We start from the raw sequence: 17550 nt of genomic DNA, 5'->3' as shown, positions 1-17550 counted from the left end.
GTTCGTCCAATGGTAAGTAGCGTAGCACACTGTCGCTACCAACGTGTCTTTGACACGCATGCGTTTTTCTCAATATTGTCAGCGATCGGCAAACGTAATCGAAGCTGAAATTATGTCTTCGTATCTTTGCAGTTCTTTCATGAGAACGGTAAGTTATAAAATGAACTAACATTCGTATTCGTTAAATTATTGTGGGAATTTCACCGTTTGCTCTAAACCGACACTCTATACGCGATTTATAATTGTTTTTTTAATTTATATTATGTAACATAATTTGCGTATAAACTACGGTATTTTTAACTAGTCTTACTCCAAGTCCTTTTATTACTGTTATATGTTTACTCGGAGTAAAAAAAGCGTCAAAATTATGTAATACCGTAGGAGGTGATTGGTTATTATAAAGCATATGTATTTTACTAGTACCTATGTATTGCTTATTGTAAAACTTCTGAATTACCTAAAAGATGTTTATACTTGTTGCTTGATGTTTATTTTGTGTTATTTCATTATTTATTCTCTAATAACATTTGATTCGTTACTAAATAAATATTACTGTTATCAAAAGGATATATCGTATCACACCTCTGTCATTTTGATTTTTTTAATGCTTCTAAAGGACAGAAAATTAACGAGGGTGCTTAGCATTTGGCACAAAGTTTTTGATGGCATGGTTTTTGTGAATACTGCAGCCTGGAGGTGCCCTTTACTCACAGTATTAGGTTCATTTGCTCAAGGGCAGTTAGTGATAACGTTGATAGCAAAATAATTAATAAACCATAAGTTTGTATTGTATCCATAGAAAACGTGAACTTGTTTTTTTTGGCACTGTCATGCTTTTAGTTGTCAGGAGGAAAGTCTTCTGACAACTAAAAGTATGACAGTGCCTTTTTTATTTTTAAATATATATATAAGGATTAAGCCGGTTTTGGACATTGTAGCATAACCTTTTTATTTACAATTGACCCTACGAGAACTAGACAGTTGATGATCGTGAACTCTTGGATCAGAAATATTACTTGATTCAGTTCTGCTAATTATTTCTTATATGTTGATAATTTATTACTCAGTTTGTAAAATATTAAGCATTACTAAGAATTAGTACTTATGCCGGTATTACTCAAAATCTGGTCTAATATAATGACCGTACGTAAGAACTGTTGTTTCACAAATTGAGTAATTTTGATTGCCAACATTGCCTCGCAGACCCAAAACGAAAGATTGCCTACAAGTTGTATTACAATTTACTATTTTGCCAATGGAACTAAGTTACTATGGAACGGTCGTTCTCGATGCTTCCATGTTCTGTTCGTCAACGCGGGTAAGATATTCATTTCTTCGGACGTAAGATTACGAATTTCATCTTGGAACTGAATCGATCCCAACATCTAAGAGGTGCTCAGAAACAAGTAATCTCGTATTCATACATTTTTTTTTCTCTTCAGAATGTCTAAAAGAGGACAATTTTTTTTTTTTAAGCAAAACTTCCTTTGCAAAAAAAAAAAAGTATTTTAAATATCTTGTGAGACTTATACCCCATCTGTGCACGGGCTGATATATTTGAGTTAAAAACTGGGACCTTTCATTGCTACCCTCTTTCTCTATTTCCTCAAACTTTGGGGTATTTGTACTGCTCTAAGAACCACCTCGCTTTCAGAAGGCAGGCTTAAGACGAAATTGTTGTGTGAATCTCAGAAACACCTGTTCTCTACAAATTGACAATCTTCACTGAATATTAAGTATTGCCTGTGTGGTTAAGGAACTCACTTTGTAACCACGAGGTTTCAGGTTCAGTCCCATTGCACAACTTGGGCAAGTATCTTCTACTATAGCTCCGGACTGGCCGATGCCTTGTGAATGAATTTTGACAGAAATTGTATGGGAGCATGTAGTGTGTGTTGGTTACTATCTCCATGCCTTGACTACGTGTGATAGGTGTAACCAAATGTCACTCATACAAGCGGTGACTTTCGTTTCCAATCTTTCTTGAAAACTTTCCTGATCATGGAGAATATGACCTTACTTGGAAGTAGGTAAGGGTTAGCAAGAGGTAGAGCATCCAGCCGTTGAAAATTTACCCCAACAGATCCCATCTCACCCATGCAATCATGGAGAAGTAGATGATGATAATATATATTCTTTATTTTCTTTTACTTGTTTCAATCATTTGACTGTGACCATGCTGGAGCACCGCCTTTAGTCGAATCAAATTGACCCCAGGATTTATTCTTTGTAAGCCTAGTATTTATTCTATTGGTCTCTTTTGCCGAACCACTAAGTTACAGGGACCTAAACACACCAGCATCAGTTGTCAAACGATGTTGTGGGGACACACACACATATATACTTATATACGATGGGCTTCTTTCAGTTTCCGTCTACCAAATCCACTCACAAGACTTTGGTCGGCCCGAGGCTATAGTAGAAGACACTTGCCCAAGGTGCCACGCAGTGGGACTGGACTGGGAACCATGTGGTTGGTAAGCAAGCTACTTACCACACGACGATGATTATATATATGTTCTCTTAACATAGCATTTCAGTAAAAGGAACCGATAGAATAAGTTCTAGACTTTAAAAAATAAGTAATGGAGTTGATTTACATTATCTACATTTGACAGTTATTTGTCCTCATCTTGTTTGTTGTTAACACAACGTTTCGGCTGATATAACCTCCAGCCTTCATCAAGTGTCTTGGGGAAATTTCCAACCTGGGTTCTCATTCCTAAGGTATTTTTCGATATTATTATTATTATTATGGTCACTGCTTGGAATCGAACTTGGAATCTTAGGGTTAGTAGCCTGTGCTCTTAACCACTATGTCATATGCTCGTGTTGAAGGCAGTGTCCCAGTACAGTCACAGTTCAATGACTGAAACCAGTAAAATATATGTGATGTTTGGATGGAACCTTTATAACCCTGTGTTTTTGAAGGGTTGGATAGCAGTATGAAGTCAATACAACTAATCATGACATGGTTGTAGATTAATATGGAAAGATATGGCCAAAGAGAAGTTCCAGAGAAAGGAATATCTGGATATTCATTTAATGTTTGTTTTCCATGCTGATGGCATGGAGTTGGACAGTTTGGCAGCAGCTGGCAAGTTAAAAGGACTACAAGTTCCAGTCTCTGCTTTAGCGTGGTTTCTATGGTTGGATGCTCTTCCTAACACCAACTACTTTACAGAATGTACTGGTGCTTTTTATGTGGTATTGGCTCAAAACTTCTCAACTGAGGTGGGAGTGGGGGTAGTATTGAGGAAGGTAGCTTTATGTCAGGAAGGTACATGGTTACCCTAATTGAAAGAGAAGTAGGATGGCAGTGTTAGTTAATGGGCATTTAATATATCATACAAAGATAGTACCCAAACAGAATTAGGATATATGGAAATCAGAATTCTTTTTACAAGATTTCCTTTCCCAAAATGTATTTACAACAGTATTTGGGATTAGACTTTCAGAATAGCTGTTATAAAGAAAATGAAATTTTGATATCTTTTTTTCCTGGTATTTTTCAACATTTTATACTATTCATCACCAACATTGTTTAACATCTGCTTTCCATGCTGGCATGGGTTGGACGGTTTGACTGAGGGCTGGCAAGCCAGAAGGCTGCACCAGCCTCCAATCCAATCTGGCAAAGTTTCTACAGTTGGATGTCCTTCCTAATGCCAACCATTCTGAGAGTGGGTGCTTTTTACGTGCCACCGGCGCGAGGGCCAGTCAGGCAGTACTGGCATCGACCATGCTTGAATGGTGCTTTTTACATGCTGCTGGCACAAGAGCCAGTCAGGCAGCATTGGCTTTGGCCACACTCAAATGGTGCTTTTTACATGCCACCGGCACAGGACCAGTCAGGCAGCACTGGCATCAATCACGCTTGAATAGTGCTTTTTGCGTGCACAGGTGCCAATCAGGCAGCACTGTATTCGGCCACAACAACGATTTCACTTGCCTTAATAGGTCTTCGTAAGTGCAGTTTATTGCCTAATGATTGAAGGATACTCTTAAATGGGCTGGTTATGCTGCACTAGCATAGGCCACAGTTACAAACTCACTTGGCTTGTTGGGTCTTCTCAAGCACAGCATATCTCCAAAGGTCTTGGTCATTTGTCATCGCCTCAGTGAGGCCCAATGTTCGAAGGCGATTCTTTACCACCTCATCCCAGGTCTTCCTGGGTCTACCTCTTCCACAGGTGCCCCTCTACTGCTAGGGTGTGACACTTTTTCACGCAGCAGTCCTCATCCATATGCAACACATGACCATACCAGTGCAGTCGTGTCTCTTGCACACCATATCTTATTATTCTTGAGTCCAACTTTTCTCTCAGTGTGCTTACACTCTGTTGTGTATGCACACTGACATTACACATCCAGTGGAGTATACTGGCTTCATTCCTTGCAAGCTTATGCATGTCCTCAGCAGTCACGGCCCATGATAACCACTTACTTCTCCCAATACTTTACCTCTGCTCCCCCATCCTATATAAACTAGCTCATTCAGATTTCCCTACCTCATATTTGAACACCTCGCCAAAAGGAGTAGAAAATCAGATGTTCAGATAAGCAACCTTGTACACATCTAAACTTCTTTTTTCAGCATAGATTATAATTACCTTATTAGTTCATTTCATTATTCTCGTCTTCCACGCTGTATAGTTAGAGAGAAAGAAAAAAAAATTTAAGATCCCTTTGCTTGAGCCAACTCTCCCTCTCTTTCACGTTCATTTATTTTTGTCACAGTTTGGCTGACCGAAAACTCTTGGTTACAGCTCTAATTAAGAATTCAAATGCCCAATTCTATCTCATTGTTACCATCGATATTCTCTCACACTGGCAGCCTGAGTTTTTGCTGTTTTGCAGTGTGCCCACCCCCAGTACAGGAAGTCTTTATCTATCCTCTGACCTCTATCAGATGTCTTTCCCATGAACACCTCCAAAGGCTTAATGTTCCCCTGTCCCTATGTAGGTTTTATCTCCTATGTAATGTAGCGCATAAAAATGATGGTGTAGTGTATGCCGGTTGAAGGCTATTGTATGTTTATGAGTTCTGTTTTTTAAATTTTTTCATCCTTGTCCACTTTCCTCCTTCATCATGACTTTCAGGCATTTTCCAGTATTGTGATGATGCCATCTTTGACTCTGGCCAAGGCTGACTGGCTGTTATAGCTGTCACAAAGCTGTCTACTGATCTTATAAAAAAAATACTCATCTCTCCCACTGACTGCAGCCTGCTCAGCTTCACTTACTACTTTCTCAATAAAAGAAATTTAATCTTTTGTGACACACCTTTTCACCTCTTTGTCCTTGGTCTTATATCCTTGTTGAATCTGCTCCTGGAACTTCTGTAATTTATAAACTTGGTGTCCAAAATATTGGCTTTCAGCTGTTTTTTTTTCCTCCCATTTTCTGCTATATTTTAGATGCTAACCATCCCTTATTCTTATAGCCTAATACATTTGTTGCTGTTCAACATTTTTCACCTTGTGGTCTTTCAGCCTCACTGTAACTCTTGTAGTCACTGAATACATCAGTTCCATTAAAAGCTCCAAGTTGAAACAGCAATTGACACAAGCTGAGGGAAGAGAAAAAGGGATCTAGGAAAAGTATTTGATAGCTTGATCAGATCTTTGCATTGAAGAGAATGTCCTTTCTTTCATCAACTTTGATATACTTCAGAAAGGCTTTTGGCAGTGTGCACTGGGGAAACCCATTGAAAGAAACAACCAAATGTAGTCATTTACTTTTAAAAGATTCATTTGAAGTCCTTGAGAAGATCATTATCCTGATAAATCTCTTCTATAACTATTTTGAATGCAGTATGGTCAATGACAACATAGTACTCTCTAAATGATTTTTCAGTGGAATCCAGTGTGTGACAAAGATGTTTCTATCATCAACTGGATCATGTGTAAAAACCATATCAGATAAGGCTAAGGCATCCAGTTGACACTTCTCCATTTGCAAAGTCTTGACAATGTGGATGATTTGGTAGCCCTCTCCTTAAAGAAAGATCACCTACCGAAGGCTGAGCAATTATGCAAGGCAGACAAGTTCTAACATGTGTACCTCAAAAATCCAGGAACCCTGTACCTATCACTGCCAGTACTGAACCACTAGTCTATATGGAGAACTTGACATATCTAGGAAGCCTTATCAGTAGTTAACAACAAAAAGAGACATCCAAGCAAGGTTTAACAAAGCTCATGGGCTTTGGACTAAGATTGAACCTATAAAAACAGTGAGTCTGTTCTAATTTAGGAGTCAGAATGCTAGAGAGTGTAAAGGAAGACATGAAAAAAATTAGTTCTTTCTGCAGTAGGTGCCTGATGAAAATATGTTGCATCTTTGGGCACAGCAAAGTGTTAAAGGAGGAGCTGTACTGCAAAATTGGTTGCAGTAGTATGGTATTTGGAATAAATTCCAGTGGCACAGATGGCTAGGTTACACACACTGAATGGCCTGAGAGAAGATATCAATGGTAATGTTAAGATGGACATTACCTGGAAGTGAACATCTGGACGACTACAGAAAAACTGTGATAGAACAGTTCAGAGTAAGCTCAGAGAAATGCATCTTACTTGGGGCTAGGCACAGACACTTGCTAACATCATGTCTAGATGATATCAAATTATCAAAGCTTTATTTCCTAAGTGAGACCAGGCAGTGGCTCTCATGGCTTCTGATCTTAACTGATTGGAAGTGTTATCATGTACATTGTTTTGTCTTGGTATAAAAGATTGGCTACAACAAGTATTCTGCTCAATATCACAGATTTGCTTGTCAGTTTTTAACCTTAACAAGTTGAGCATGTCCCTTAGTGGCTGATGATATGTACGTCTCTGATCATGAGCAGAAGTTGTTGGGGAGCATCATAACTATGTTCTGAGAGAAATTCTTTGGGGTTTGGATAATTCACCTTTGGAAACATGGGTGTTTCATTCAGCATCCTTAAATAACCCTTATTCAGGGACCTTTTGAGTGGGTTGGACTACTCAACCCGATGAAAATTCTGCAAGGTAATGCGCAGTTTATCTTGATATGAGATCACCATGTTACGCACATATGGTTATGTAGGAAAGAATATAGGACTCTGGTATCTTCAGGGAAATGGTCCTGCTATGCATACAGAAAAGGAGTAGCTATATACTCCATACACTATGCCTAATGTAAACTATGGACACACAAGAGATGTAGTAGAATCACAGGCAGACTAACAGAAAAAGTCAGGTTCATAAATGACAGATACATACTATGAGCACACCAAAAATAGTCTCTCTTAACTGCCCAGATGGCTCACTAGAAGTAGTTGATAGCTTCTGTTACCTAGGAGCTGTAATTAGCAGGGGGAGGTGATTGCTCTGAAAGTATAGCAGCCAGGATAAGAACAGGATGGAAAAAAAATTCACTGAGGTATCATCACTATTGACAACAAGGGTCTTTTCCCAAAGAGTGAAGGACAGAATGTATGATACTGCATGCAGAGGACATGATATAACTGGGGAAAAAAATGAAGATAGCATGCTCCACTGGATGTGCAAAGTAAGTGTACATGAACAACAAAATATATATGCATTGAAAGAAAAACTAGGCATAAGGGGAATTAGATATAGTGTACAAGGAAGAAGACTGTGCTGGTATGGACTTTTGTGATGAAGATAGCCTTCATAAAAAAGTGCTGCTCACTCATTGTGGATGGTGTTTGCAGAAGAGGGAAACCCAGGAAGACAAAGTGGTGAAGACTGATTGCAGGACCTTGAATCTCACATGGAAATGGCAAAGGACTGGGATGACTAGAAGTATACTGTTCTTTAGGAGACTTGTTCACCTCAGCGAAGCTGAGATTTTGGAGACACTGTGTGTACAAATATGCACAACTCCTCCGCCCATCACATCGAGTTTCTTCTTTAACACATTCTTACCAATCATCATCCCTCAAACTGCACGATTCTGCTGCTGTAATTAAGTGTGAACAGAATTGCATACTTCAGAATTTTCCTGTTACCACTTACCCCTCTTTATTATTGGAACCATTTCACTGTTATTCACCTTTCCTTCTTAATACTCTCATCCACCATAAGTCTCCCCATTCTCTTGCTCTATCCCAAACAACCTACTCAACCACTCATCATCTCCCACTTTCCCTTTTGCTCATTCTCTCTTTTTACTGTCCATTGTATCCTTATTTTTGTTACTACTCAACTGCTCTTCATTCCCCACCACCGTTGCCGCACTGTCAGTCATCTTTTCTCTCCTGTTTCACTTCAACTTCTGTATCATTGGTCACCCCTCAATCCTACTCAGTTTCTACACTTATTCTTTCCTTTACCCTACCTTCTCTAGTCATCATTCCTCAACACTTGTTCTTCATAACATTCAACCTCTCACCCATTCCCTATTTCTGACAATCTCTTATTCTCCGATACACTCTTGCAATTTCTACCCCACCCACACTTCCTGTTCTGTTCCCTCTCACTTCTACTCACCTCATGTCTTAAGAGTTCACCTTGACATCTCATCACTATTTTCATCGCTTTCCAGTTCCACCCTGATTGCTTCCACTCTCTCTTCTGTAGTGTGAGTAGCTGCGTAGCTCCCCTACAGCAAGAAACCTGTTTTGGCCTCTTCTCTTTCTCATAACATAAAGTTACCTCCCTCCCTTCTGTAGTGCCATTCAGTTGAAGGGCATCTTGTCTTGCACTATGCATAGTGACTGCACTAGTGCTAGTGTCAGAAAAAAATGGCACTCAGTACATGCTATAAAATTGTCCCTAAGAAGGGCATCCAGCCATATAAACCATGCCAAAGCAGACACTGGAGCACAATGCTGTCTTGAAACCTATCAGATCCTATCAAACCATCCAAATCATGCCAGCCTGGAACAGACATTAAATGATGATTTGTAATCATTTACACTTGATTTCACTAATTGTTTGAGGAAGCTGATTACTGTGATTGATTTAACCTACTATATTCAGCCTCCTTCAAATGTGACCCTTGTACCATTATTAGAAATCAGTAATTTTAAGCTTGTTTTCCAAGATTAGAACCATTGAACATTTATTCTGTAAGTTCAATTTATAAGCCAAATGGTGAAAATGTGCAAAATTTCAGAAAAGGGTTAGCATGTAACCATGAACAATTATTGATGTTTCAATGTTTAAATTGAAATAACGGAGCTGTTTCTTAATTAGGAACCACTCCATCATTATAGGAATAATTTGAAGAATTACAATTTATGCATGCATAGGTTTTATAATAATTTTCATTCTTTAGAATTCTACTTACAATAAATTTCTTTGTTTCAGTTAAAATCCCAAACTTTGAGTAATCATGGATTAACTTATAACATCCAAAGACAATTCAGCAAATCTTCTGTTCTTACCAAAAACGTACGTGCTGGTCAGCCAAAAATTTCACTCCGTCAAGACAAGCCTTTAACATATGAACAGTCTCAACCTCCTTACCTAATTGGTGTAACAAAGTCTTGGAATTCTTGGAACACTAGTGAGTGATTTAGTTATTTTTCTATTTTTCTACATGTCGTATAATTGACTTAGTTTCTTAAGCTGCACACCAAGTTTTTACTACTCTGTTATGAAATAAAATTAGTATCTATTTTCTAACAGCTTTCAAAGTAATGCAATGTTGCAGAGTTAAAATTTTCAGTAACTGTGAAGAAAAGTGGTTGAAAGCTGATGGAAATTTGTCAGATCTGTTGTGTGATTGTTCTTTTGATTTCTTAGTTACTTGGTATAAATGAACATTAGCGCTAGTTTAAAGCAACTCTACTAAATGTGATGAAAGCTAGACCGTATACAACACTTTACAAGATTGGCTTATGAGGGAGAGCCTTTCCATTAAGTTTTCAGGAGTACTTTGTAAGTTGGAGTTGAGATCCTGAGATGAAACCTTTGAACGGCAAGAGAGAACTGACTCCACTGGCATGAAATGGTTTTATACTAATTTGTAGTCAGATTATTAATGAAATCATCATCATCATCATCGTTTAACATCCGCTTTCCATGCTAGCATGGGTTGGACGATTTTGACTGAGGGTTGGCGAACCAGATGGCTGCACCAGGCTCCAATCTTGATTTGGCAGAGTTTCTACAGCTGGATGCCCTTCCTAATGCCAACCACTCTCAGAGTGTAGTGGGTGCTTTTTATGTGCCACCGGCATGGGGGCCAGTCAGGCGGTTACTGGCAATGACCTCGCTCGAATCCTTTTACACATACCACCAGCACAAGTGCCAGTAAGGCGATCTGGTTGTATTATAAGGCGGCAAGCTGGCAGAAGCGTTAGCATGCCGGGTGAAATGCTTAGCAGTATTTCGTCTGCTGCTACGTTCTGAGTTCAAATTCCGCTGGGGTCGACTTTGCCTTTCATCCTTTCGGGGTCGATTAAATAAGTACCAGTTACATACTGGGGTCGATATAATCGACTTAATCCGTTCGTCTGTCCTTGTTTGTCCTCTCTGTGTTTAGCCCCTTGTGGGTAGTAAAGAAATATGTATTATATTGGCAGTAGATATCTTTGAAAAGAGCATTCTGAAATATTGTTTTGATAGAATTTTGAATAGACGTCTTTCAGTTTTGCATTCATTGAGCTTTGGCAACAGATGCCAGTCCTAGAACAATTGTCTGATGCAAAACACAAGTAAAACTCCAATAAGCATTTATTACCTATTTCTTTACTCCCCACAAGGGGCTAAGCACAGAGAGGACAAACAAGGACAGACACACTGATTAAGTCGATTATATTGACCCCAGTGCGTAACTGGTACTTATTTAATTGAACCCGAAAGGATGAAAGGCAAAGTCGACCTTGGCGGAATTTGAACTCGGAACGTAGCGGCAGACGAAATACCGCTAAGCATTTCGCCCAGCGTGCTAACGTTTCTGCCAGCTCAGCTTCTGCCACAAGGAACCTTGTGGAAATAGTCTGCTGAGAAGCAATCAGTTAATGAGATAAAGTAATGCAGTTTTAAATTGTGCCATAAAAATTGCATTATTTGTTCTTCAGTGATTTAAAGATGTCTGTTATACCAGACAAGTAGTCCTCAAGCAGAAACAGGTATGGTTTATCCAGGTACTGCATCTGTGGACTGCATCATTTGTTCAGTCAACCACTACATGACAAGCAAGGACTACACACCAGCAAACCTTTTCTCTCTCTCTTTCTCTCCTTACTCTCTCCATGCTAAAGGCAGACTGTAATGAAGCTTGTGTAAAAAGAGAGATAATGGATTGAAGTGACTGGAAAAACTGCAGAGAGTAAATGATTGCTTTGATATCCAACATAATTTGTACAGAGGGCAGAGCACAGGATTGGTAAAAAAAAACATGAAAACACCTAGCTGAAGTATACATGAGATGGTTTCCCTAGTATGGACATGTCATGTAATGAGATGATGAGGGTTCATTGGAGAGTTCTGGAGGTAAAGATAAGATCTTGAAAATCATAATGACATGCTGTACTGTGGACATAGCCAAGCCATGCCAGCATGGAGAAACCAATGTTAAAATGCTAATGATAATCATCATCATCATCGTTTAGCGTCCACTTTCCATGCTAGCAAGGGTTGGACGGTTCAACTGGGGTCTGGGAAGCCAGAAGGCTGCACCAGGCCCAGTCTGATCTGGCAGTGTTTCTACAGCTGGATGCCCTTCCTAACGCCAACCACTCCGTAAGTGTAGTGGGTGCTTTTTATGTGCCACCGGCACGAGGCCAGTCGAGGCGGCGCTGGCAACGGCCATGTTCGGATGGTTCTCTTACGTACCACTGACACTGGTATCACAGATACAAATTCCATTGATGTTGATCGATTTCGATTTTGATTTTCACTTGCCTCAACAAGTCTTCACAAGTAGAGTTTTGTGTCCCAAGAAGGAAAGGTATGCATAAGTGGACTGGCTACATCCCATGTAGAGGCCACGGGTTATGGTCTCACTTGTCCTGCCGGGTCATCTCACACACATAATGTTTGCTTATATTATTTCTGAATGAATAAATGTATTGCTTGTTTCTAAGACTTAGGTCAATTTAAAGAGTGACACTTTCTCAGTTATACTTGTATATATGTATGTGTGTTTTAAATTTTGCTTCTTTTATTCACTCCTGTTACTGGCTGATGTGGTGTGTTGGAACTCTCTTTTTTATGTATTGTCTAAGAGATATCTTTGCTTTCTAAATCGGATCTTTTCGGTTTGAACAGCAGTTTTTAAAAATTTCCACGTAACTAAACACTTTTAAACTTCGTATACTAGTAGAATGTGTTTATAAAATATCTTTTTCTCTTGGCTTTATTGAGAAAATTCTATAGTTTGTAAGATATTTGTTGTTTGTTTTTCTTCAATTTCTGCAATTTCAACCAATTAATGACATCTATTGAGGTGAAAAACATTCTCTGCCGTATGAATATGTCCCTCATTTAAGAAACAGATTGGGTTTATTTGCATTTGTGAAGAAAAATAGATACCCTTCCCTCTAACCCTAAAACAGATTGAAATGCATTAGATCAATACTAGGGTCATAATTATGGACGACAATTTCATATGACACCGCTAGAAAAAACTGCCGTTCAAACCGAAAAGATCCCACAAATCTTTTGTAGACTTATTGTCTTAAGGATTTCAGAACAAAACTGCCCAGTAAGAAAATGAGTATCAATAATTTAAATATGTACTTGCTTTGTCACTTTTGCCTCTAATGACATTTAAATTAATTTTACCAATAAAGATATTTATACTGAACTTGACTTAATCATGTTTTCTTCTCTTTCAGCCACTCTTCACGAGGAAGGAAGAAGAGCTTCTGAAGTCACAGTTGATGATGTCTTCATTCGTCGATTTATGCACGGTACATGGCCTCAGTTACTCATGTCAGAAGTTATCATAAAGAGGCGCCATAATTTAATTGTCATTGCAGCATTAATTTCTCAAAATCTCTTACCACAAAAAATATATTTTTTGCAAGGCTACACTGAAGAAATGCTTAGTTACATCTTAAAATGCCCAATCAAACTGGAAATACAGACAGTTAAAGATAAAAAAGATATAATATTTAAATATATATAATTTAATGTATGCATGTGTTTGTCTTTTTTTATTTGAATAATTATCGAGACTTAAATTATATTTAACAGGTTTTTAGCAGAAATATTTTTTAGAAAGATATTTCTGTTTTGGATAGGATAACTGTCATCATCATCATTTAATATCCGCTTTCTATGCTGGCATGGGTTGGACGGTTTGACTAGAGCCGGTGAGATTATTATTAATTATTAATTCTAAACAATATGAATTAATAAGCATTACAATTGACAGAATAGTATCATCATCATCATTATCATCCTGTCTTCCATGCATGCATGGGTAGAATGGTTGACAGGAGCCAACCAGGTAGAAGACTACACCAGGCTACCGTGTCTCTTTTTGAATGGACTTCCTTGTCATATACTCTTTACTTGTTTCAGTCATTTTGACTGCGGCCATGCTGGAGCACTGCCTTTAGTCGAGTAACTCGACCCCGGGACTTATTCTTTATAAAGTCCAGTACTTATTCTATTGGTCTCTTTTGCCGAACCGCTAAGTGACGGGGACATAAACGCACCAGCATCGGTTGTCAAGCAATGTTAGGGGGACAAACATACACGCACACACATATATATATACATATATACGACGGGCTTCTTTCAGTTTCTGTCTACCAAATCCACTCACAAGGCTTTGGTTGGCCTGAGGCTATAGTAGAAGACACTTGCTCAAGGTGCCACGTAGTGGGACTGAACCCAGAACCATGTGGTTGGTAAGCAAGCTACTTACCACACAGCTACTCATTGATGCAAGTATAATATTACACAGGTTCCTCAAGATTTATGAACAGAAATAGGCTCGCATTACATCAAAGAAATGATAGCAGTGATTGACCAATAGACTGTCAATAATAATTCTGAGGAGTCATAAAGTCATTGTAAATGTGTTTTTAATAATGTTCATAATCATTATTGTTTTGCATCTACTTTTCCATGCTGCATGGGTCAGAATTTGTTAAGGCAGATTTTCTACAGCCAGATGTACTTCCTCTCACCAACCCTCACATGTTTCCAAGCAAGGTAATATATTCTCAAGGTCAGATATGTGTAAGCATGTCAATAGATTTGAAATATGACACTACTTGAATGATGGTGGCACTTACTTTCAACTGTCATGTCGTGTCAAGATCATCATCATCATCATCATTTAGCGTCCACTTTCCATGCTAGCATGGGTTGGATGATTTGACTGAGGACTGGCGGACCAGATGGCTGCACCAGGCTCCAATCTGATCTGGCAGAGTTTCTACAGCTGGATGCTCTTCCTAATGCCAACCACTCTGAGAGTGTTGTGGGTGCTTTTACGTGCCATTGGCATGAGGGCCAGTCAGGCGGTACTGGCAATGGCCACACTCAAATAGTGTTTTTTGCGTGCCACCTGCACAGGAGCCAGTCCAGCGGCACTGGCAACAACCTCGCTTGAATGTTTTTTCATGTGTCACCGGTACAAGTGTCAGCAAGGCGACGCTGGTAAGATATACATACATATGTACAGTTTTCTGTTGGTCAATTGGATGTGCAATTTATTGATCAATCAAGACTGAAAGTTTAAAAGTACTTGGTTTGTTCCAGATGCAGGTTACAAAGACACATTGCTATGATAGCTGGTTCTGAGGCTGCTAGACTGTATTAGCAATGATTTGGATTATTTCAGCTAAATACTATTTTACTTGTTTCAGTCATTTGACTGCGGCCATGCTGGAACACCGCCTTTAGTCGAGCAAATCAACCTCAGGACTTATTCTTTGTAAGCTTAGTACTTATTCTATCAGTCTCTTTTGCCGAACTGCTAAGTTACGGGAATGCAAACACCAGCATCGGTTATCAAGCGATGTTGGGAGGACAAACACACACACACACACACACATGTATATATATATATATATATATATACGACAGGCTTCTTTCAATTTCCATCTACCAAATCCACTCACAAGGCTTTGGTCAACCCGAGGTTATAGTAGTCGACACTTGACCAAGGTGCCATGCAGTGGGACTGAACCCAGAACCATGTGGTTGGTAAGCAAGCTACTTACCACACAGCCACTCCTGCGCCTATATATACATATACGACGGACTTCTTTCAGTTTCCATCTACCAAATCCACTCACAAGGTGCCATGCAGTGGGACTGAACCCAGAACCACGTGATTGGTAAGCAAGCTACTTACCACACAGCCACTCCTGCACCTATAAATGTGCAAATTATATTCATGAAAAGTAACATGAGACATGTATGGGAGAAAGGCTGAAGCCAAACATAAAATGGGTGTGACTTATATATGAATTTATATAGTAGTCTATTTATTCATTAGTTGATGGTTCTGATTCAATATTAAGTCATCTGGATACTGCTTTTGACCATTTTTGGATAAAATAATAAAACTAGTCAAACCATTTCTACTTTAGTCACTGATGAGTATAGGAGGAGGATTAGAGCTGAATACTTAAGCTAATAATAAACTCTTCAGTTACACTATGTTCTTGCTACTTGTAGCATTAGCATGGTATCTATTTTGATTTCAGTTAATTGAGTAAGCAAGAGCGGTTTGTCATCTTTTCTAGAGATGTGTCCCAATACTATTCATAAAACACAAAACAGTTTGACTTGGTCACAACAGTAAAATTTAGTTTTGATATTGTTAAAATATTTTGAAGGTTTTGAGCCAGCAGAATTGCTGAAGTGATGAGCTGGCAGAAACGTTAGCATGCCGGGCGAAATACTTTGCGGTATTTCTTCTGCCGCTATGTTCGGAGTTCAAATTCCGCCGAAGTCGACTTTGCCTTTCATCCTTTTGGGGTCGATTAAATAAGTACCAGTTACACACTGGGGTCAATATAATCGACTTAATCCATTTGTCTGTCCTTGTTTGTCCTCTCTGTGTTTAGCTCCTTGTGGGCTGTAAAGAAATAGGTATTTCGTCTGGCAGAAACGTTAGCACGCCTGGCGAAATGTGTAGCCGTATTTCGTCTGCCGTTACGTTCTGAGTTCAAATTCCGCCAAGGTCAACTTTGCTTTTCATCTTTCGGGGTCGATAAATTAAGTACCAGTTACGCACTGGGGTCGATGTAATCGGCTTAATCCGTTTGTCTGGCCTTGTTTGTCCCTTCTGTTTAGCCCCTTGTGGGCAATAAAGAAATAAGAATTGCCAAAGTGACTAACAAAATGCTTAGTATTTCTTTCAAATCATTACATTCTGAGTTTAAATTCACAGAGGTTGACTTTGCCTCTCATCCTTTTGGAGTCAATAAAACGAGTACCAATTGAGCACAGGTTGGTGCAGTCAGCTACCTCCCTCCCCTAAAATTACGGGCCTTGTGTCAAAATTTGAAATTATTATTTTGAAAATATTTTGTCAAACTTGATTTAATGATAGTTTTCAAAAGAGCTTTGAGAAATTTTGTTCTTCAAAAGATTAGTTGACATCCATAGGTCAATTATCTCTCCTTTAGCTCAATTGACATTAAAATTAAGTTATTTAAATACCAATAAATATTCCGATACGTTCTGGTTTGGATTATCAGTAACGTTGTTTGTTTCATCCAAATGATAACAATTGCTTCTGTGTATATGCCAGAGAATGCATTTTCCAGTGAACCTTTGTTCTTTGAAGAAAGTAAAATATAATTCGAAGGATATTTTGGCTGCTATATCTAGCTGGGTGAGCTACCAAATAATGGGTTCTAATGTATTAAGAGTGGAGGCACAATGGCCCAGTGGTTATGGCAGTGGACTCATGGTTGGAGGATCGCAGTTTTGATTCCCAGACCGGGCGTTGTGTGTGTTTATTGAGCAAAAACACCTAAAAGCTCCACGAGGCTCTGACAGGGGGTGGTGGCGACCCCTGTTGTACTCTTTCACCACAACTTTCTCTCACTCTCTCTTCCTGTTTCTTGGGTAATGCTGCAATGGACTGGCGTCCCATCCAGCTGGGGGGGACACATGCGCCACAGAAACCAGGAAACCGGGCCCATGAGCCTGGCTAGGCTTGAAAAGGGCGAAGAAGAAGAATGTATTAAGATGTTAGACAGTGATCATTTTATGTCTTTCCATGCATGCACAGGTTGAATGGGTTCAATTTTGAAGCAGGGTGGGTTTTTTTTTTCTGCCAGATAATTCTACTGTCAGCTTTTTAATTTTACAGCATGCCAGTATCTGGTGTTCCTTTTTTACAATCAAGATACACTCTGGATTATCGAGAGTTAATATACTGCAGATGCTGTAATACTGAACTTGACAAGGTACATAACTCTGCTTGCTTCAGATTCTTGCAAAATAGATATTATTAGGGGTTAGCATCATGAAAAACATCCAGTCATTAAAAAAATAAACTTTAAAATAAAGAAAATATACAAACACAGGAAAGCTGGAGGTGATGGTTAAATTGATTAAATTTTCATTGGCAATCTGGAAAAAAAATGTCAGAATTACAACATAGCCTTAAAGGATGACTGGT

The 17550-nt window shown here is 38.9% G+C and overlaps 1 protein-coding gene across 1 annotated transcript; it reads left to right on the top strand.

The window, feature by feature from the left end:
- The first annotated feature begins 1 nt into the window (after position 1).
- Positions 2 to 13086, top strand: LOC115210403 (28S ribosomal protein S24, mitochondrial). The gene is made up of 3 exons (XM_029779003.2): positions 2 to 148; positions 9306 to 9504; positions 12785 to 13086. The coding sequence occupies exons 1-3, from the start codon at positions 59 to 61 to the stop codon at positions 13075 to 13077; spliced, it is 582 nt and encodes a 193-aa protein (XP_029634863.1). The 5' UTR covers positions 2 to 58; the 3' UTR covers positions 13078 to 13086.
- The last annotated feature ends 4464 nt before the right edge of the window (positions 13087 to 17550 follow it).

This window comes from Octopus sinensis, linkage group LG1 (genome assembly GCF_006345805.1).
Source record: "Octopus sinensis linkage group LG1, ASM634580v1, whole genome shotgun sequence".
Lineage (NCBI taxonomy): Eukaryota > Metazoa > Mollusca > Cephalopoda > Octopoda > Octopodidae > Octopus > Octopus sinensis.
The sequence above is the reverse complement of the archived record's forward strand: the minus strand, read 5'-3'. Positions and strand labels throughout refer to the sequence as shown.